Consider the following 21,729-nt stretch of genomic DNA (forward strand, 5'->3'; position numbering starts at 1 on the left):
CAGGGTACCAAGAGGCAGTAAACAGGGTACTAATGGGCAGTAAACAGGGTACCAAGGGGCAGTAAACAGGGTACCAAGGGGCAGTAAACAGGGTACCAAGGGGCAGGAAACAGGGTACCAAGGGGCAGTAAACAGGGTACCAGGGGGCGGTAAACAGGGTACCAAGGGGCAGGAAACAGGGTCCCAAGGGCCAGTAAACAGGGTACCAAGGGGCAGTAAACAGGGTACTAATGGGCAGTAAACAGGGTACCAAGAGGCAGTAAACAGGGTACCAAGGGCCAGTAAACAGGGTACCAAGGGGCAGTAAACAGGGTACCAAGGGCCAGTAAACTGGGTACCAAGGGCCAGTAACCAGGGTACCAAGAGGCAGTAAACAGGGTACCAAGAGGCAGTAAACAGGGTACCAATGGGCAGTAAACAGGGTACCAAGGGCCAGTAAACAGGGTACCAAGGGGCAGTAAACAGGGTACCAAGGGCCAGTAAACTGGGTACCAAGGGCCAGTAACCAGGGTACCAAGAGGCAGTAACCAGGGTACCAAGGGCCAGTAAACTGGGTACCAAGGGCCAGTAAACTGGGTACCAAGGGCCAGTAACCAGGGTACCAAGAGGCAGTAAACAGGGTACCAAGGGCCAGTAAACAGTGTACCAAGGGGCAGTAAACAGGGTACCAAGAGGCAGTAAACAGGGTACCAAGGGCCAGTAAACAGGGTACCAAGGGCCAGTTAACAGGGTCCCAAGGGCCAGTAAACAGGGTACCAAGGGCCAGTTAACAGGGTCCCAAGGGGCAGTTAACAGGGTACCAAGAGGCAGTAAACAGGGTACCAAGGGCCAGTAAACAGGGTACCAAGGGCCAGTTAACAGGGTCCCAAGGGGCAGTTAACAGGGTACCGTTAGCCTAACCTAATGTTAGCTGCTGGATTAAACACGGTTTAAACAGTGTAAAGTGTGAGTGTATTTCTCTGTAGAGGATTCCTACAGCGGGACCTAACAGTCTGCTCTGCAGCGCAGCAGCTAACGTTGTCGGAATTAAACAACACAACGGTGCGTTCACTTGAAACTGGTAGCCTCGTGGTGCATTCAAAGTTATTGTAAAAACCCTTTTCCCATCTGGTGGTTGTTTTTGTCGTTCAACAGCAATTTACTGGTGAAATAAGTCATTGTTATAAGTTATAGTTATTACATTATTATTAAATCTTTAATTTTGACCATATGGCCTTAGCAATACACAAGTCGCTGACTTTTACTTTATTAAAAAGTACCGGTTCAGGCACCGGTGTATCGCTTTAGCTTCGGTATCGGAAAAATCCCAAACGATACCCAACCCTACATATAAGGTTACTCAGACGCCCAATGCTCTTCCAAACATTAGATAACAAGTTGTTGGATTGAGTCCCAGACGTAGCTTGATCAGAACGCCACGTAAGCAGAAACACAAGTTACAGAAGAGTCTTATGACCTGGGAGAAGAATAGGAAACATAGCTTAAACATATTCATTTAAGGTACAAGATTAAAATAGGAGTATTAGAGGTAAATCATACATCATAGCCTCGGTCAGTTAGCTTCACAGTTCTGCATGAAGGGACAATAATGATGATTGAAATAGTGAAAGTACGTAGATATTATTACCACCTTTCTCCCTTCCCTGTTTCTGTTTCCGTGTGTAAGCGAGCCGTAACAGTTACCCTAACTACCACTATTCTGGGATGCTTTTGGGTAAAGTGGAGGTACCAAATATATTAAAGCTCCCATATTATTCTCATTTTCAGGTTCATAATTGTATTTAGAGGTTGTACCAGAATAGGTTTACATGGTTTAATTATCAAAAAACACCATATTTTAGTTGTACTGCACATTGCTGCAGCTCCTCTTTTCACCCTGTGTTCAGGTCTCTGTTCTAGCTACAGAGTGAGACCTCTTTTCTTCTTCTTCTTCTGTACTATCTTTGATTGCACATGCTCAGTAGCTCAGATGTAGCTCATGTCAGCTAGCTCCATAGACAGTAAAAGAAAGGCTGTTTCTCCAACTTCAGTCAGTTACAAGGCAGGATTAGCTGGGAGACTTCTTCTAAACCAGGGAGCACATGGAAGTAGTTCTTTTGGAGATTATGGTGAACTAGTGTGTGTTGTAGCAGAGCTTTGCTATTGAGAACGAGGTAGCATGCTAACGGTTGTGGTTAGCCAGCTCGTTTCGGCTAGTGCCGTAGAAAGCTGTGCAGATTGTGACCAGCTCACCAGGAGACTGAAGGCAGGACACATTCAGAAACCAGATCTCACTCAGAACACCATGGATGGATTTTTTCAAAGTGTGAAAGTTATGCGTGTGGAAGCACCAGAGACACAAAATAACACCCCAAATCCCCGAAAAAGGTTTTTTTCATAATATGGGCACTTTAAAGCTCTGTTACATCAAATGGTGCTGAATTTAAAAATGATATAAAGGACATAAACAGAGGATGCAGCACTGACCCATTCTGTCTCCTGTCTCTCCCAGTCGGACCCAGACCTCCCCCCGGACACCGGCAGCCCCTCCCCTACAGACGAGGTGTTTGACTCCCGCCCCCCCCCCCTACATGCCCCCCCAGCCCTCCATCGAGGAGGCGCGGCAGCAGATGCACTCGCTCCTGGACGACGCGTTCGCCCTGGTGTCTCCTTCCTCGCAGGGCAGCGCCGCTGGGCTGAGCGGGGTAAGCCCCTCCCCCCAGCCCCACCCCCCAGGCTATTACCCAGCAGCCCCCGCTCACAGCCCCTTCTCTGCTGTGAGTGTGTCGTCCTGCCATTTTCAGTCCGCCATCAATCCATGTTCGCTTTTCATTTTGTTCTTCTTTTCCTCTTTCTGCAGAGATACGCAGAGCTGGGAATGTCTCACGCATCCGTCCAGGGTCTGCTGCAAAGGTCAGTCAACAGAAATATGTAACTGGTCCAGTACTGACTGGTCCAGTACTGACTGGTCCGGTACTAACTGGTCCGGTACTAACTGGTCCGGTACTAACTGGTCCAGTACTAAGGGAGAACGCTTTAACCTGCAGCCATGAACCGAGCTGTAATGTAACCCTACAGGACTAATGTTCAGCAGCAGTTAGAGTCACTAAAAGTTCTGTTGTTGCCGCTGACAGACTCACATTATTATTCTAAGTGTCTGACAAAATTATGGGATGGATCCCTACAGAGATAGACCTTTTAGTTAAAGAGTAAGATCCTTTTAGTTTAACATGAAACAGCCCCGAAATCACCATCACCAAACTCCACCAGACTCCATGTAAATAATCAGGACTTTTAGCGTGTATAGAGCCAGCATATCTCCACATGTAAATGGGTGAATTAAGGGTTTATTTCAACCAAACCAGAGTGGTGATTGTTGGAACCGTGGATAGATGAACCAAGACGGCTTTCGGTAGTTTTATTTAGTTTCGGTCCACTTTGAATGAAGTGTGTTTTACGATGATAAAAGTCCTGATTATTTACATGGAGTCTGGTGTAGTTTGGTGATGGTGATTTCGGGGCTGTTTCATGTTAAACTAAAAGGATCTTACTCTTTAACTAAAAGGTCTATCTCTGTAGGGATCCATCCCATAATGTTGTCAGACACTTAGAATAATAATGTGAGTCTGTCAGCAGCAACAACAGAACTTTTAGTGACTAACTGCTGCTGAACATTAGTCCTGTAGGGTTACATTACAGCTTGGTTCTGGTTTAATACTGGACCAGTTTCACAGATTGTTGTCCCATCAGACACACAGACATGGAGACCAGGTGTGTAGTTTGTGCCTGAACCAGAACTCATTGTGTTTTCTTCAGACCGGGCCTGAGCTCCGGAGGGTTTGTGTCCACCGGAGAGCCGTTGCAGGAGTCGGTTTATTCCAGCAGGGGGCAGTACGAGGACCCCCCCTCTTCGTCCAGACCGCGGCCTGTAGGGGGAAGCACAGGTAAAGAACTTGCATGACATTCTGTAGAGCCACCATATTTATATTCTCTCATGTCCAGCTCTATCTCACAGCGCTGTGGAGTCAGATCAGAGCCACGTTCAGCACGCTTTACAGACACAGCTGATTGGCTATTACCTGGGACACACCCACCAAACCACATAGACAGTATATAAATGGACCAGCAGACCCCGTGTCTCTGGACGAGACCAGTGAAGGATATCAGAAGTCTCTTTCCCGGTGCTGGCTGAGCGTTACTGAGCAGCCTCCAACTGAGCTTGAAGACGTAGATGTGACGTGAGCAACCTGTCTGAAAGTGTGAAGTCTTCTGGTAGCTGTGCCGAGAGAAATCTCAATCATTCCCAATCTTACAGAGACGGAGTAGGTATATGTAAGGAGATAACATAGGCACAGGCTAATTACTGATCACTAACATGCTAGTTAACATTAGTCATTAAACCTAAACAGATAATGGAAGTCCAAACTGCCTGTGAGCTTCTCCTGTACTATACGGTAATTCCTCTACTGTGTGACAGTAAGTCTCGTGGTTATGAGCATCGTTAGCCTATTGTTATAAAGCGTCTGCTACGGAGCCATAACGTGAGCTACAAGGTAATGGAGCCTTTTATACATTGTCGTGTTTCTTTAGAAATAAACAACGGACAAATAGAGTCTTTAAACGCTTCAGATGTAAAGTTATTCTCTGTCAAAGTGACGTCAGAATGAATGGGAGTCAATGGGATGCTAACGGGAGGTGATGGCTTGGTAGCATCAGAATGGCACCGTAGGAGGTTTGAGTTCTGAAGCGAAACTTACCCCCCCCCTTGGAAAACCAGAGAAAACATCTCAAAGCTGTTTCACACCGTTCGGAGGACCGTGTCGTCCAACACGGTGCGTCTCAGAATGAGTTTTTAGGTTGTTAGATCTGCTGCGTGTGTCCCCCTGCAGGTGCACAGCTGCACCACCTGACCCAGATGGGTTTGTCCAGTCAGATGGCAGCGTTTCCCGGCGTAGGTCGCAGCGTTTCCGGGCCCACCGGCTCTAGCTGGAACCAGCAGCACTCGGACCAGGACCTGTCCAGACCCGGAGCCAGCAGAGAGAGCGTGAGTATCAGAACCAGACTGAGCAGTTCATCAATCTTTACTTCTAACCAGAACCAAACGGAACCTGTGGATCAGCGGTGATCCAGAATAATCATGTCTGTCTGTCTGTCTGTCTGTCTGTCTGTCTGTTTGTCTGTGTGTGTGTGTGTGTGTGTGTGTCTCTCTCTCTGTCTGTCTCTCTGTCCTGTCTGTCTGTTTGTCTGTTGGTCTGTCTGTCTGTCTGTCTGTTTGTCTGTGTGTGTGTGTCTCTCTCTCTGTCTGTCTCTCTGTCCTGTCTGTCTGTCTGTCTGTTTGTCTGTGTGTGTGTGTCTCTCTGTCTGTCTCTCTGTTTGTCTTTCTCTCTGTCTGTCTGTCTGTCTCTCTCTCTGTCTGTCACTCTGTCTCTCTGTCTCTATCTGTCTGTCTGTGTCTGTCGGTCTGTCTGTCTCTCTGTTTTGTCTGTCTGTCTCTCTGCCTGTCTGTCTGTCTGTCTGTCTGTCTGTCTGTCTCTCTGTATGTCTGCCTGCCTGTCTGTCTGTCTGTCTCTGTCTGTCTGTCTGTCTGTCTGTCTGTCTGTCTGTCTGTCTGTCTGTCTGTCTCTCTGTCTTTCTCTCTGCCTGCCTGTCTGTCTCTCTGTCTGTCTGTCTGTCTGTCTCTCTGCCTGTCTGTCTGTCTGTCTGTCTCTCTCCTCCCTCCAGGTGCTGTCGTTTTCCGAGTTCTCCTCCTCTGTTTTCCAGATGCCCGGGTCCTCGCTGCGGGACGCCTCGGCCCCCCCCCTCCTGATGACATCACCGCCCCCAGAGTACCCCCCCGAGGACGCGTCCCCCTCGGCCCACACCTCGGCGTCTCTCATCAAGGCCATCAGGGACGAGCTGCGCCGCCTGGCCCAGAAACAGGTCTCCGTCACCAGCTACCCTTAGACTGGCCTGGACCAGTTCAGACCCTTAGACTGGCCTGGACCAGTTCAGAACTGGTCTGGACCAGTTCAGAACTGGAAACACTGGAGCCAAACCACAAACACTGGACCAGTTCAGAAGTGGAAACACTGGACCAGTTCAGAACTGGTCTGGACCAGTTCAGAAGTGGAAACACTGGAGCCAATCCCCAAGCACTAACTGATCCACATCTGGACTCTCTGGAGCTGATCCACATCTGGGCCACTAAACCCAAACTGACTTTGTACCTCGCTCCATGTCTGGAAAACAAAAGGAGAGACCCCGTCTCCTGACTGAGACCTCCGGTTCTTTACAGGGTCCGTCTGCGTGTCCGTCATATTCACGTCTCATCGAGTGGATCATTCAAACATCCTCCGCCCTAAACTTCTGGAGCAGCCGTTCCTCCCTAACCTTCCTCCCTAAACTTCCTCCCTAACCTTCCTCCCTAAACTTCCTCCCTAAACCTCCTCCCTAAACTTCCTCCCTAAACTTCCTCCCTAACCTTCCTCCCTAAACTTCCTCCTTCCTCCTTACCTCCACCCTAAACTTCCTCCCTTCCTGCCCTTTCCTACCTTCCTCCCTCCTTCCTCCCTCCACCTTCCTCCCTAACCTTCCTCCTAACCTTCCTCCTTCCTCCACACTTCCCTCCTTCCTCCCTCCTCCTTCCTCCTTCCCTCCTCCTCCTCCTACCTTCCTCCTTCCTCCTTCCTCCTTCCTGCTTCTCCTTCCTGCTTCCTCCTTCCTCCTTCCTGCTTCTCCTTCCTGCTTCCTCCTTCCTCCTTCCTCCATTCCTCGTTCCTCCTTTGATCGGGACCTCCACTGACTCCATTCTGGGATGTTGGTTTGTTCTGTGGCAGCATATCATACTTAAAAAAAAGGGCAATATAAAAAAAAAAAAAAAAATTTTTCAGCTCTAGTCACTGTGTGTGGTGTTTTTTTGTCGTCCTATCATGTCCTGACACGGGCTGTTCGGGCCTTCTGTGGGATCCATTTGGCTCACCTGCTTTCTCTGTCTGTTTGTCCGGTCTCCTCCCTTGCTGTCGTTTCCTGGTTATCCATCTGCGTGTCCTCCATTCCTTGATTCCTCCGTGTCTGTGTGTGTGGTCTCCCTCCCTCCGTCCCTCCTCTCTCCTCTCCCTCCATCTCCCTCCTCTCTCCCCTTTCCACTCCTCCTCTCTCTCCCTCCCTCTCTCTCCGTCTCCCTCCTCTCTCTCTCCCTCCTCTCTCTCTCTCTCCCCTGGTCTCCCTCCTCCCTCCTCCTCTCTCCCCTCCATCTCCCCTCCCTCTCTCTCCTCTCTCCCCTCCGTCTCCCCTCCTCTCTCTCTCTCCCCTCCGTCTCCCTCCTCCCTCCTCCTCTCCCCCTCCGTCTCCCCTCCCTCTCTCTCTCTCCCCTCCGTTTCCCCTCCCTCTCTCTCTCCTCCCCTCCCTCTCTCTCCCCCCTCCATCTCCCCTCCTCTCTCTCTCCCCCCTCCGTCTCCCCTCCTCTCTCTCTCTCCCCCTCCATCTCCCTCCCTCTCTCTCTCTCCTCCCTCTCTCTCTCTCCCCCCTCCATCTCCCCTCCCTCTCTCTCTCCCCCCTCCGTCTCCCTCCCTCTCTCTCTCCCCTCCATCTCCTCCCTCTCTCTGAGGCCAGGTGTGATCCAGGTGTTTTCTCAGTGAAGCTGCCGGGGGAAACGGAGGCCAGAGCAGAAATGTTTTAATGATCTGATCCTGTCAACGATTGTGTAACAAACATTAAAGACGTGTTCAAACTCAAACTGGAGCCGCTGGTTTGATTTACTCATCATTTCTTTATTTGATTTCAAACACAAGAAACATACAGTAAACAGCTAAAGGAAAATCACTATGTCGGATAAGGACACACACACAGAGAGACACACTACACACACACACACACACACACACACACACAGGCAAGCACACACAGACACAAACAGACACAAACACACAGAGACACAAACACACACACAGACACACAAACAAACACACACAGACACAAACACACAGACACACAAACAAACACACACAGACACAAACACACAGACACACAAACAAACACACACACAGACACAAACACACAGAGACACAAACACACAGAGAGACACAAACAAACACACACAAAGACACAAACACAGACACACACACAGGCACAAACACACAGAGACACAAACACAGACACACACACACAGGCAAAAACACACACAGACACACACAAACACAAACACACACACACAAACACACAGAGACACACACACACGCAGATACACACAGACACAAACACAGACACACACACGCACACAGACACACAAACACAGGGAACTGTGCTCTCCCCAGTGGGCCTGGTGGAGGACTCAACCACCTACAACTCAACACTTCTAAGACCAAGGACATGGTGGTGGATTTCCGTAGGTCTAAGCAAGGGGGGTAAGCTTCGCTTCAGAACTGGAACCTCCTACGGCGCCATTCTGATGCTACCAAGCCATCACCTCCCGTTAGCATCCCATTGACTCCCATTCATTCTGATGCTAACAAGCCATCACCTCCCGTTAGCATCCCATTGACTCCCATTCATTCTGACGTCACTTTGACAGAGAATAACTTTCCATCTGAAGCGTTTAAAGACTCTATTTGTCCGTTGTTTATTTCTAAAGAAACACGACAATGTATAAAAGGCTCCATTACCTTGTACCTCATGTTATGGCTCCGTAGCAGACGCTTTTTATAACAATAGGCTAACGATTGGGTCATAACCCGCAGGACTTACTGTCACACAGTAGAGGGAATTACCGTATAGTACAGGAGGAGAGCTCACAGGCAGTTTGGACTTCCATTATCTGTTTAGGTTTAATGACTAATGTTAACTAGCATGTTAGTGATCAGTAATTAGCCTGTGCCCATGTTATCTCCTTACATATAGCTACGCTCTCCGTCTCTGTAAGATTGGGAATGATTGAGATTTCTCTCGGCACAGCTACCAGAAGACTTCACACTTTCAGACAGGTTGCTCACGTCACATTACGTCTTCAAGCTCAGTTGGAGGCTGCTCAGTAACGCTCAGCCAGCACCGGGAAAGAGACTTCTGACATCCTTCACTGGTCTCAGACCAGAGACACGGGGTCTGCTGGTCCATTTATATACTGTCTATGGGTCCAATCCCTTTTATGGGCCCTAACGAAGCCCTGTGAATTGGCCTTAGAATGAACGACATGTTTTCTGCCTTAAATGGTATGCTCATGAATATTTAGATGAGTTGCATGCTGATTGGTTGCAAACACACACATACATAGACAGCGCTGCGCACGCATGCACACACAGGCACACATAGACAGCGCTGCGCACGAATGCACGCACACACAGGCACACATAGACAGCGCTGCGCACACACGCATGCACACACAGGCACACATAGACAGCGCTGCGCGCACGCACGCACACACAGGCACACAGACAGCGCTGCGCACGCACGCACGCACACACAGGCACACAGACAGCGCTGCGCACGCACGCACGCACACACAGGCACACAGACAGCGCTGCGTACGCACGCACGCACACACACGCACACATAGACAGCGCTGCGCAAGAATGCACGCACACACAGGCACACATAGACAGCGCTGCGCACGCATGCACGCACAAACACGCACACATAGACAGCGCTGCGCACGCACGCACACACACACAGGCACACTTAGACAGCGCTGCGCACACACACAATCCCTTTTTTTCTCAGCGCCAGCTGAGCTGTCACACTGTAACGTTCCAAACTACAGACACGCCCGGCGCCGCTGGCTTCAAACTTCATTTCGGCCGAGACATAAGCTCATCATCTAAAGTTACTGTACAAAGCACTAGATACAGAGTTCTGTTAGTTTATTCATCCTGAGGCGTCTGGCAGGCACTGGCCTCTCCCACGGCATACTGTGGAGCTCCTGAACTCTGAAACAATCATACTAAATTTGCAATTAGACATTTTTTTATACATTTTCGTAAAACGGCCCATATTTGAGCTCTACATAGTTGATTTCTCGCATAAAAAAGTCTCAGAAGCGAATTTAGTAATGAAATATCACACGAACAATGTATAACATTTCTGAGATCAGCGCGACCTAGCTTCACAAGACAAACTGATCCCAGATCAGTGGTGTATGTAAATGTTGGGGCGTGACAAAGATAAGGTAGAGCCAAATAAGCTACAGCCACCGAGTTGACGTCAACTTTGAGCTCTGTTGAGATTTGTTTTCAGAGGCAGTTTCAGATAGTGAGCTCTGCAGAGGAAAGAGGTGTTGATGGGACTCTGGGGTTCTCTGTAGGTCCTGGTTACCCTCCAAACTGTCCTTATTACACTAGGACAGGGTAACATCTAGGTTTTACATTCTGTCACCCCTTTAATGTCTGCAGCAAGCTCCTCTGGATGTTCTACCAGTCGGTTGTGTGTGTGTGTGTGTGTGTGTGTGTGTGTGTGTGTGTGTGTGTGTGTGCGCGCGCGTGTGTGTGTGTGTGTTGCGCGTGTGTGTGTGTGTGTGTGTGTGTGTGTGTAACTGACAGACTGAGGAAGTCATCTGTCCCCAGGGCCATACGACTCTACAATGCTTCACTAAAGGGAAGAGGAGAGAGAGACCTCTCTGCATAGTCTTCCTCTCCACCACTTCCTCTACCTCCTATAACAACAGTTATGTACTGACTGTCCACTGGCCCACTGCTTACTACACTGTTTACTGCTTCCACGGTTTACACTGTTTACTGGCTATATTAGCCCATATACACAACCCCTCCCTCCCTCCCTCCCCCAGCATGGTCTGAGGTCTGACTGAATATTTGAACAATGTCTGTAACACTATTGCTTCAAACCTCTAGCATTGACTGTTGATTTGTGACTGTCTACTTTATTCCCTTATAATGCCCATACAGTATTTAATGCGGTCTTTTTTAACTTTATTCTTGCACTGCTATAGTTTTTATATCACTATGTTTACATTATTCTCTTATATTGTCCATATTTAATGCTGGTCTCTAGACTTTATCCTTGCACTATTGACCCTATTTGCACTACCACCATGACACACACTCTCATAGAGCACCTTACCATGCAGACTGACACACACACACAGACACACACACACACAGACACACACACACACACACACACACACACACACACACACACACACACACACACACACACACACAGACACAGACACACACACAGACACACAGACACACACACACACACAGACACACAGACACACACACACACACACACAGACACACAGACACACACACACACACACACACACACAGACACACAGACACACACACACACACACACACACACAACACAGACACAGACACACACACACACACAGACACACACACACACACACACACACACACACACACACACACACACACACACACACACACACACAGCACACACACAGCACACACACACACACACACACACACACACACACACACACACACACACACACACACACACACACACACACACAGACACACACACACACAGACACACACACACACACACAGACACACACACACACACACACACACACAGACACACACAGACACACAGACACACACACCCAGTGATCAGGTAAATCTTCTATAATTTCGGTCAACGCCCAAAAAAACAAAGACAACTAAACAAAGAAGAAGAAGAAGAAGTTTCTGTCAGAAAACATTAAAAAAGATTCATATTTAGGATGTTTAAAACCAATAAGTCAAAATGAAGTCATACTTTGTCATAAGTTGTGATATTTTAGAATAAAGTCAAATAAATACAACAACTTTTTCCTTCAAATATTGTGACCTTATCTTTCTACGTGTTTTCACTTTATTTCTGATTTTTTAAAGTTTTTATGAAACACATTCAACTGTAAAATTATGACTTCCTCTAATAATTATTCACTTTGTTTTGAAGTTAACCCCCCTCCACCCCCCTCGCGCCGGTATCACAGAGACGATGACGCTGATGACGCTGGTACTTCCTGATACACCTGGGCAGGTACAGCGACTCTTTACAGCGGAATATATTTTACATTAAAGATTCTTCATCAGAATGAGCAGAGACCCCGCGGACAGACAGACAGCTGTGTGAGCAGAGACCCCGCGGACATACAGACAGGTTCCGGGTGACAGACAGACAGACAGCTGTGTGAGTACTTTGATTAATCTCAGAGAATCTGCGGGAACGCTGCCGAACATTTGGGGCTTGTTGACGTCCTCCTGCGGGACAACATGAAGCTAACACGAAGCTAATGTTGCTATAAGTAGTCTAGTATTAAACACAAATATGTTTCTACAGGTTCTGCTTTATTACATCAGAGATTATGACCGATATTCAACTTTATCGCTCGGCGTTTTCTTCCTAGACTGACACGAAACTTTCCGCCAAACCTCCGTTCAAATCTGACTATTTAACGTTTTCTTCATGATTTATGATGGAAAATGTACAAACATGGCAAAAAAACAAATAAAGACGTATTAGAAGTGTCTTCTCGTTAATTCGGCTCGGAATTATTCACCTTTTTAACCGTTGGACGAGGGCCAAACTGCAGACGATCAGATTTCTTATAATCGACAAAGGCTTCTCGGTCTGTTTAGCTTAAAGACCAGAGAGCGATGGCTCTGACAAGCGAGCACATTCAATTGATGGATTTTTGAACGAAGTTTGGTGGACCAGTATCCACCTGTAGAACACCTGCGGGCTCACTGATTGGATGTTTTGAAGCCACTGAACAGTACTCTGATTTAAATGGATTCAGTTTGCATTCAACAGAAATATGTGATTAAATATACAAGTTTCACAAAGAACGAATGAACATCTGGTTCAAACAACCGGATAGAAAACCGGTTCAGACATTTAGAAAGAAACCGATACACAACTGTGACGTGATTTACAGTAGAAGGAGCAAAGTGTGTGTGTGTGTGTGTGTGTGTGTGTGTGTGTGTGTGTGTGTGTGTGTGTGTGTGTGTGTGTGTGTGTGTGTGTGTGTGTCTGTCTCTCTCTGTGTGTGTGTGTGTGTGTGTATGTGTGTGTGTGTGTGTGTGTGTGTGTGTGTGTGTTGTGTGTGTGTGTGTGTGAATGATATAACCATTTAGAATGAGCAATGAGGGAAATTAGTCATGACCATGAGAAGGTCAGGGGCTGTTTGTCTGTTAATCTTGTTTACAGTGGTGTGTGTGTGTGTGTGTGTGTGGTGTGTGTGTGTGTGTGTGTGTGTGTGTGTGTGTGTGTGTATTGTCCGGTACAGTAGGCTGATTTCTGGTTTATCCGGGTTGTGTGTGAGGATTAATTGGTTAGATCTCAGGTGAACTGGTTGGACAGGTGTACTGTGTTTCACACTTCTCTACAGGCTCATCATCTGAGACCCCCATATATATATATATATATATATATATATATTAGAGCTGGGCAATGATTAAAACTTTCAATTGCATTGTAATACGCAAAATCCAATAATGAATTCAAAAGTAGTGTATAGCTCAATTTTATTTTAAATGTTCTGCCATATGAAGGAACGTGCCATAACATGTGTTCTGCAAACACCTAACATCAGCATTTAGTTCATACAGTAGCAGTTAAATACAATATTTAGTGTAAATCTCAACTTAAACAATGTAATCAAAGCAAATACCAAATCATGTTATCCTGTTAGTTATATATATAAAATAAAACTGCCCACAAAATCCTGAGCCATAATCATAACATTAAAACTGTACCTCCGAGGTAACTATGGTTACCCAGTGATGCCCAGTAGTCCCCAGTGAGAGGAACACGTTGTAAAGGTGTCTCCTTCTCATACAACTGGTGTGTTCTTCTGGTGATGGTGCGTCTGGAGGGAGCTCATACCTGCTGTCATTTGTTGATGTATGTATGTATGTCTGTATGTATGTCTGTATGTATGTATGTATGTATGTCTGTGTGTATGTATGTATGTATGTGTGTGTATGTATGTATGTGTGTGTGTGTGTATGTATGTATGTATGTATGTGTGTGTGTATGTATGTCTGTGTGTATGTATGTATGTATGTCTGTGTGTATGTATGTATGTATGTATGTATGTGTGTGTGTATGTATGTATGTGTGTGTGTATGTATGTATGTATGTATTTATGTGTGTTTGTATGTAGTTATGTATGTTTGTGTGTATGTGTGTATGTATGTGTGTGTGTGTGTGTATGTATGTATGTGTGTGTGTATGTATGTATGTATTTATGTGTGTGTGTATGTATGTATGTATTTATGTGTGTATGTATGTCTGTATTTATGTATGTGTGTGTGTGTATTTATGTATGTGTGTATGTGTGTATGAATATATGTATGTATTTATGTGTGTATGTATGTGTGTGTGTATGTATGTATGTGTGTTTGTGTGTATGTGTGTATGTATGTATGTATTTATGTGTGTGTGTATGTATGTCTGTATTTATGTATGTGTGTATGTGTGTATGAATATATGTATGTATTTATGTGTGTATGTATGTGTGTGTGTATGTGTGAAGTGGGCGGTACAGCTTTAACAGGCTGCACCCTTTCCTCAGAAGGCAGAAGGCAATTTTTGGGGATGATCAAATTTTGGCAGATTAAAACGTAGTCGACATCATCAGCCTTTGGTGGCGGCGTCCCGGTTAAATCTTGTACTGAGCAGTGTTCATATTACTGTTAACTACTGTTAACTACTGTTCACTGACTGTTCACTGACTGTTAACTAATGTTAACTACTGTTCACTGACTGTTAACTACTGTTAACTACTGCTAACTGACTGTTCACTGACTGTTAACTAATGTTAACTACTGTTCACTGACTGTTAACTACTGTTAACTACTGCTAACTGACTGTTCACTGACTGTTAACTAATGTTAACTACTGTTCACTGACTGTTAACTACTGTTAACTACTGCTAACTGACTGTTCACTTACTGTTCACTTACTGTTAACTAATGTTAACTACTGTTAACTACTGTTCACTGACTGTTAACTAATGTTAACTACTGTTCACTGACTGTTAACTACTGTTAACTACTGCTAACTGACTGTTCACTTACTGTTAACTACTGTTAACTACTGTTAACTACTGCTAACTGGCTGTTAACTACTGTTCACTGCCTGTTAACTACTGTTAACTACTCTTAACTACTGTTCACTGACTGTTAACTACTGTTAACTACTGTTCACTGCCTGTTAACTACTGTTAACTACTCTTAACTACTGTTCACTGACTGTTAACTACTGTTAACTACTGTTCACTGACCGTTGACAGGTGAAAACAGAAACAGGAATCTCTCTGCAGAGTCTTTCAGACTCACTTTACTTCTTTATTTATTTATTTCATTTTTTCTATTTGTGATTTGTTACATATTTTATTTGGTGAACTATGATGATGATGATGATGATGATGATGATGATGATGATGATGATGATGATGATGATGATAAAACTGTGTTCTCAGGATGGGTGAAAACATGAAGACGGAGCTGGTGAGCGCCATCTACCTGCAGGAGGTAGAACTGCAGGAGAAACCAGCCGACAGCCAGCCCAACAACAACAACAAGAGCAACGGTTGGGAATCTATCATCTATAATCTATCTTCTATCATCTATCATCTATAATCTATCTTCTATCATCTATCTATCATCTATAATCTATCTTCTATCATCTATCATCTATAATCTATCTTCTATCATCTATCTATCATCTATAATCTATCTTCTATCATCTATCATCTATAATCTATCTTCTATCATCTATCTATCATCTATAATCTATCTTCTATCATCTATCTATCATCTATAATCTATCTTCTATCTTCTATCTTCTATCATCTATCTATAATCTATCATCTATCATCTATCTATCATCTATAATCTATCTTTTATCATCTATCATCTATAATCAGAGAGGGTGGAGTAGTCATGTGATCTGTCAGCAGGTGTAGTTTCTCCTACAGCCTCCAGAGGGCAGCACCATATAATCTATCTTCTATCATCTATCTATAATCTATCATCTATCTATAATCTATAATCTATTTTCTATAATCTATCATCTATCATCTATCTATCATCTATAATATGAGAGGGTGGAGTAGTCATGTGATCTGTCAGCAGGTGTAGTTTCTTCTACAGCCTCCAGAGGGCAGCACCATATAATCTATAATCTGGCATCTAAATTTAGCACAAAAAGTAAGGAAATTTGTGTTTGGTAGATTATTTCTCTGAGGTAACAATGCTTTTTGGCAATACATGTTATACCGTTAAAGCCTGTTTAGTTCCCTTTCTAATGGAGCCCCATCTGTAAGGAACATGCATTAGTGGGATGAGCAGCAGCACTGAGTATGTGGGTTGTGCTCATGAAAAAAGCCAAATCTTCTCTGCCAATGCCAAACAGCTTATTCTGCTGTTGCTATTGACACTTTAGAGATGAGATTCTGCAACCAGTGGCAACCCCATATCTCCAGAGTCTGGGACCGAACTCTCTCCTCCAAGATGACCACGCTGGCCCCCACAGGGCGGGGCTTATCAGAGACTACCTCCAGGATGTGGGAGTGGAGAGGAGGGATGGCCTGCCAGCAGTCCTGACCTCAACCCCATTGAACACTTGTGGGATCAGCTTGGGCGTGCTGTTCGTGCATTAGGAGGAGGGGCCAGGCTGGTGACCAGCATGAGGAGGAGGTGCCAGGCTGGTGACCAGCATGAGGAGGAGGGCCAGGCTGGTGACCAGCATGAGGAGGAGGTGCCAGGCTGGTGACCAGCATGAGGAGGAGGGCCAGGCTGGTGACCAGCATGAGGAGGAGGGGGCAGGCTGGTGACCAGCATGAGGGGGCAGGCTGGTGACCAGCATGAGGAGGAGGGGGCAGGCTGGTGACCAGCATGAGGAGGAGGTGCCAGGCTGGTGACCAGCATGAGGAGGAGGGCCAGGCTGGTGACCAGCATGAGGAGGAGGGCCAGGCTGGTGACCAGCATGAGGAGGAGGGGCCAGGCTGGTGACCAGCATGAGGGGGCAGGCTGGTGACCAGCATGAGGAGGGAGGGCCAGGCTGGTGACCAGCATGAGGGGGCAGGCTGGTGACCAGCATGAGGAGGGAGGGGGCAGGCTGGTGACCAGCATGAGGGGGAGGCTGGTGACCAGCATGAGGAGGGGGGCAGGCTGGTGACCAGCATGAGGGGGCAGGCTGGTGACCAGCATGAGGAGGAGGGCCAGGCTGGTGACCAGCATGAGGGGGCAGGCTGGTGACCAGCATGAGGAGGAGGGGGCAGGCTGGTGACCAGCATGAGGGGCAGGCTGGTGACCAGCATGAGGAGGAGGCCGCCAGCGGTGACCAGCATGAGGGGGCAGGCTGGTGACCAGCATGAGGGGGCAGGCTGGTGACCAGCATGAGGAGGGAGGTGCCAGGCTGGTGACCAGCATGAGGGGGGCCAGGCTGGTGACCAGCATGAGGAGGAGGGGCAGGCTGGTGACCAGCATGAGGAGGAGGGCCAGGCTGGTGACCAGCATGAGGAGGAGGGCCAGGCTGGTGACCAGCATGAGGAGGAGGGGCCAGGCTGGTGACCAGCATGAGGAGGAGGGGGCAGGCTGGTGACCAGCATGAGGAGGAGGGCCAGGCTGGTGACCAGCATGAGGAGGGGGTGCCAGGCTGGTGACCAGCATGAGGAGGGAGGGCCAGGCTGGTGACCAGCATGAGGAGGAGGGCCAGGCTGGTGACCAGCATGAGGAGGGGGTGCCAGGCTGGTGACCAGCATGAGGAGGGGGCCAGGCTGGTGACCAGCATGAGGAGGAGGGCCAGGCTGGTGACCAGCATGAGGAGGAGGGCCAGGCTGGTGACCAGCATGAGGAGGGGGGCCAGGCTGGTGACCAGCATGAGGAGGAGGTGCCAGGCTGTTGTGGCTGTGTATGGTTCTTCCGCACGCTACTGAGGCTCCTGGTTGTGAAATGAATAAATTGTTAAATTGCCAATATGTCTTGTTTCTTCAAACTTCAATCATCCAATCCACCAAACACCAAACGAGTCAATGGAAGAATAAGCTGTTTGGCATTGGCAAAGATTTGGCAAATTTTTCATGAGCACAACCCACATACTCAGCGCTGTTTCTCATCCCATAAATGCTTGTTCCTTACAGATGGGGCACCATGTGAAAGGGAACTAAACAGGCTTTCCAACGGTATAACATTTATTGCCAAAAATCATTATTACCACAGAGAAATAATCTACCAAAACACACATTTCCTTGCTAAATTTAAAATGTATCGTCTTCTATCATGTATAATCTATAATCAGAGAGGGTGGAGTAGTGATGTGATCTGTCAGCAGGTGTAGTTCCTCCTACAGTCTCCAGAGGGCAGCACCGAGCCTCTTTCATCTCAACACCTCTTTAAATGGACTTCTATCTATCTCATATATATATATATATATATATATATCTCATATACCATATATATATATATCTCTCATATACCATATATATATATATATATATATATATATATATATATATATATCTCATATACCATATATATATATATCTCTCATATACAACATATATATATATATATATCTCATATACCATATATATCCCATATACATATATATATATATATATATATATATATATATATATATATATATATATCCATATACTATATATATATATCTCATATACATATATATATATATATATATATATATATATATATATATATATATATATATATATATAATAAAATAAATAAATATATGAAGTGTGTCCAGCAGACGAGACGTTCACGGTAGAAGACGCTGTGGAGAAAATCGGCTTCGGCCGCTTTCACATCCTCCTCTTCTTCATCATGGGGAGCGCCACCGTGAGTACTTATACACACAGGTACTACACACAGGTATTCACATACACACAGGTATTACACACAGGTATTCATCTACACACAGGTACTACACATAGGTATTCATATACACACAGGTATTACACACAGGTACTACACACAGGTATTCATATACACACAGGTATTACACATAGGTACTACACACAGGTATTCATATACACAAAGGTATTACACACAGGTACTACACACAGGTATTCATATACACACAGGTATTACACACAGGTACTACACACAGGTATTCATATACACACAGGTATTACACACAGGTACTACACACAGGTATTCATCTACACACAGATAATACACACAGGTATTCATCTACACACAGGTACTACACACAGTTATTCATCTAGATACAGGTACTACACACAGGTATTCATCTACACACAGGTACTACACACAGGTACTCATCTACACACAGGTACTACACACCGGTACTAGACACAGGTATTCATCTACACACAGGTACTACACACAGGTATTCATATACACACAGGTATTCATATATGGCTAGTACTCATATATAATTATTCTGACTCTGTGTGTGTGTGTGTGTGTCTGATTGTGTGTGTGTGTCTGACTGTGTGTGTGTGTGTGTGTGTGTGTGTGTGTGTGTGTGTGTGTGTGTGTGTGTGTGTGTGTGTGTGTGTGTGTGTGTAGATCTTAGAGGCGATGGAGATCATGCTGTTAGCTGTCGTCTCTCCAGAGATCAGGTGTGAGTGGCGTCTCAGCGACTGGCAGGTCGCCCTCGTTTCCACCGTGAGTTTCCTTATCATTACATCATCACATCATCACACCATCACACTATTACATCATCACATCATTACGTCATTACATCATCACATCATCACACCATCACACCATTACATCATTACATCATCACACCATCACACCATTACATCATCACGTCATCAAATCATCACATCATCACACCATCACACCATCACACTATTACATCATCACATCATTACGTCATTACATCATCACATCATCACGCATCACATCATTACTCATCACATCATCACTCATACATCATCACGTCATCACATCATCACGTCATTACATCATCACATCATCACACCATCACACTATTACATCATCACATCATTACGTCATTACATCATCACATCATCACACCATCACACCATTACATCATTACATCATCACACCATCACACCATTACATCATCACGTCATCAAATCATCACATCATCACACCATCACACCATCACACTATTACATCATCACATCATTACGTCATTACATCATCACATCATCACGTCATCACATCATTACATCATCACATCATCACGTCATCACATCATCACGTCATCACATCATCACGTCATTACATCATTACATCATCACACCATCACACCATTACATCATCACGTCATCAAATCATCACATCATCACATCACGTCATCACATCATCACGTCATTACATCATTACATCATCACACCATCACGCTATTACATCATCACATCATTACGTCATTACATCATCACGTCATTACATCATTACATCATCACATCATCACGTCATTACATCATCACGTCATTACATCATCACGTCATTACATCATTACATCATCACATCATCACACCATCACACCATTACATCATCACATCATCACGTCATTACATCATCACGTCATTACATCATCACGTCATTACATCATCACGTCATTACATCATTACATCATCACACCATCACACTATTACATCATCACATCATCACGTCATTACATCATCACATCATTACATCATCACATCATCACACCATTACATCATCACATCATTACACCATTACACCGTTACATCATCACATCATTACATCATCACGCCATTACATCATCACATCATTACGTCATCACATCATTACATCATCACACCATTACATCATTACACCATTACACCATTACACCGTTACATCATTACATCATCACATCATCACACTATTACATCATCACATCATTACATCATCACATCATCACACTATTACATCATCACATCATCATATCATTACATCATTACATCATTACATCATCACATCATTACATCATCACATCATCACATCATTACATGTCCCTCAGAGTTTCCCAACATGTGGCCCAGGACCTGGTCCTGGGCGCGATGTTATGAATCCAACTATGGCCACGCCAAGACCCGCCCTTCAATAGCATTTATTGGCCAGGTGTCCATGAGAACGTAAGGTAACGTAACCCCATTGGTTCAGGTCCTATCCCCTGACCAATCGGCTATCCTAACCTTAACCAATCAAGCTGCTTCGTAGGGTTTGTCTTGGCGTTGCCATAGTGGGATTCGTAATTCTGCGTCCTGGTCCTGGTCCTGGTCCTGGTCCTGGTCCTGGTCCTGGCCCTGGCCCTGGCCCTGGTCCTGAGATTCACCTTCAGTGTTTGTGTCTCAGATGGTGTTCTTAGGGTTCATGTTGTGTGGAGTTCTGTCTGGATACATCGCTGACAGATACGGCCGCTGGAAGGTGAGAATCATCTTTACTATGTTGTATCATGAATATATTTAAACTGACACTGTCCACTGATTGGCTGCCTGTGTGTATGTATGTGTGTATACACCCAATCACAGATGCCTCCTGCCTCCTTTTGGAAAAAAAAAAAACACAAAAATGTTGAAAGAAATGACAACAGAAATAAACTATTTTGCAGGTTTCACATCTCTCCACAATACTAACACACTATACACAACAATATACACGTATATTTCTGTGTATACTTGATATTTGTGTGTGTGTGTCTGTGTGTGTGTGTGTGTGTCTCTCTCTGTGTGTCTGTGTGTGTGTGTGTGTGTCTGCGTGCGTGTGTGTGTGTGTGTGTGTGTGTGTGTGTGTGTCTCTCTCTCTGTGTGTCTGCGTGCGT

General features: G+C 45.6%; 1 protein-coding gene and 1 pseudogene across 1 annotated transcript in view; both read left to right on the forward strand.

The window, feature by feature from the left end:
• LOC120553338 overlaps nt 1–6,443 on the forward strand; it is a 52,033-nt pseudogene extending 45,590 nt beyond the window's left edge.
• Nucleotides 6,444–11,949: 5,506 nt separating this feature from the next.
• Nucleotides 11,950–21,729, forward strand: part of svopl (SVOP-like) — a 23,091-nt gene continuing 13,311 nt past the window's right edge. Inside the window, exons 1-5 of the mRNA XM_039792394.1 lie at nt 11,950–12,053; nt 15,413–15,522; nt 18,709–18,797; nt 19,494–19,592; nt 21,264–21,335. Of these exons, the coding sequence (XP_039648328.1) occupies nt 12,019–12,053; nt 15,413–15,522; nt 18,709–18,797; nt 19,494–19,592; nt 21,264–21,335 (405 nt within the window). The 5' untranslated portion in view covers nt 11,950–12,018. The remainder of the gene's footprint in view (nt 12,054–15,412; nt 15,523–18,708; nt 18,798–19,493; nt 19,593–21,263; nt 21,336–21,729) is intronic.

Source organism: Perca fluviatilis, chromosome 23 (genome assembly GCF_010015445.1).
Source record: "Perca fluviatilis chromosome 23, GENO_Pfluv_1.0, whole genome shotgun sequence".
NCBI classification, from domain to species: Eukaryota; Metazoa; Chordata; class Actinopteri; order Perciformes; family Percidae; genus Perca; species Perca fluviatilis.